This window comes from Apaloderma vittatum, unplaced genomic scaffold (assembly GCF_000703405.1).
Source record: "Apaloderma vittatum isolate BGI_N311 unplaced genomic scaffold, ASM70340v1 scaffold28070, whole genome shotgun sequence".
Lineage (NCBI taxonomy): Eukaryota > Metazoa > Chordata > Aves > Trogoniformes > Trogonidae > Apaloderma > Apaloderma vittatum.
The window spans coordinates 297-1907 of NW_009696666.1; the positions used below are offsets into that span (position 1 = coordinate 297).

The following is a 1611-nucleotide window of genomic DNA, read 5'->3' on the forward strand; positions in this document are numbered from 1 at the left end:
AGCCAGGTAACGGCGAGCCGCTCCGAAAAAAAACAGTTTGAGATAGGAAATGGGGGGAAAATAACCCAAAATTGCCTCATTTTGCGTTTGTCCCCTTCATTCCTGTGGCGAGGGCTCTCTCTGTGTTCCCTCTCTGGGAAGGAAATTTGCCCCACGTGGCTCCCTCGGCGGCTGCTGCCTCACTCGAAGGTTTCTCCTTCAGCGGTTGCAGGAGCAGGAACACTCCGTGCAGGATCTGGTGGATTTAAATCTTCGGGTCCCCCTCGAGAAAGAAATCCCCGTCACGGTGGTCCCCGAAGAGAAAGAAGACGCGAAATCGGCCGATGGCGAAGAGGAGTTCCCCGAAATCACCGAGGTGAGCCCGCCCGGACCTCGCGCTTTCACCTCTCGAGGAGCGAAGCAAAAAAAAAAATCGAATCCCTTCCGACGCCGTCCCTGTCCCTCCCCGCAGGAGATGGAGAAAGAAATCAAGAACGTGTTCCGAGGCGGGAACCAGGACGAGGTCCTCAGCGAAGCTTTTCGCTTAACGATCACTCGGAAAGACATCCAGACCCTCAATAACCTCAACTGGCTCAACGATGAGGTGAGGAGGCTCCGGAGTCGTTTAATTTCGGGCGAAACTTGTAGTTTTGATTGGGAAATTGGGAAAACAATGACTCTGGGAGGAGCAGGATCAAGCAGAGCTGTGAGCGGGGCAAAAAATCACTAAATCTTACACGTAGAAGACTCTATTCTTAATTTTTTCTGGATTTTTGAAGGTTTTTAAGGCTGATGAGCTGTTGTAAATCCCCCCAGGGGTCAGCTCTTCGTAGGAACAGATGGGGACAAAATCAAATCTGTTTTGTGCGAGCTTTGACGCTCTTAAGCTCTTCACGTGCTTTTTCCTTTTCCCAGGTAATCAACTTCTACATGAATTTGCTGATGGAGCGGAGCAAAGAGAAGGGCTTGCCGGCCGTTCACGCTTTCAACACTTTCTTCTTCACCAAATTAAAAACCGCGGGCTACCAGGCCGTCAAACGGTGGACGAAAAAAGTCGACATCTTCTCCGTGGATCTCCTCCTGGTGCCCATCCACCTCGGGGTTCACTGGTGCCTCGCGGTGAGCGCTTCTCTTTTTCACCCCATGACGTTTGCCAGCTCAAATCCGAGTCGAAAGAGGCAGCTGTAATTTTTTTGCTTTTTTTTTTTTGAGCCTTTTGGGGCTTTAAATTAAAAAACGGGTGGAGGAAGGAGGTCGCTTTGGCTTATTCTCTGGGGAGAGCTCTCATTTCCGCGTTCCCACCAGCTCCTTTTTTTATGTGGGGGAGATGGAGCCGAGAGATTTTTAAACCTGCCTCTGCTCCAACCTGCTCCACCCTCCTCCTCCTCCCGTCGTGGTGTGAAAACAGGACACGAACCCTTCCCCCCTTCCCAAAAAAATAGCCCCCGAGGGACTCAATGGGAGCGAAGCCTCTGACAACCCTTATCTGGCGGCGGCTTCGGCGATAAGGGCGACAGAGCGCTCTTGTGTTTTCACCGGAGGTGGTTCGGGAGGTTAAATAACGCGGCGCCGAGCCGGGGAGGGGGGAGGATTTGGGGCTGAAACGGGCAAAATCCTCCCTCTGGCGTGAAA

The 1611-nt window shown here is 52.2% G+C and overlaps 1 protein-coding gene across 1 annotated transcript in view; it reads left to right on the top strand.

The window, feature by feature from the left end:
* The window catches only part of SENP1 (SUMO1/sentrin specific peptidase 1), a gene marked incomplete at both ends in the record, with an annotated part of 5564 nt that overhangs the window by 227 nt on the left and 3726 nt on the right, over positions 1-1611 (top strand). Inside the window, 3 exons of the mRNA XM_009875877.1 lie at positions 142-355; positions 452-583; positions 895-1163. Of these exons, the coding sequence (XP_009874179.1) occupies positions 142-355; positions 452-583; positions 895-1163 (615 nt within the window). The remainder of the gene's footprint in view (positions 1-141; positions 356-451; positions 584-894; positions 1164-1611) is intronic.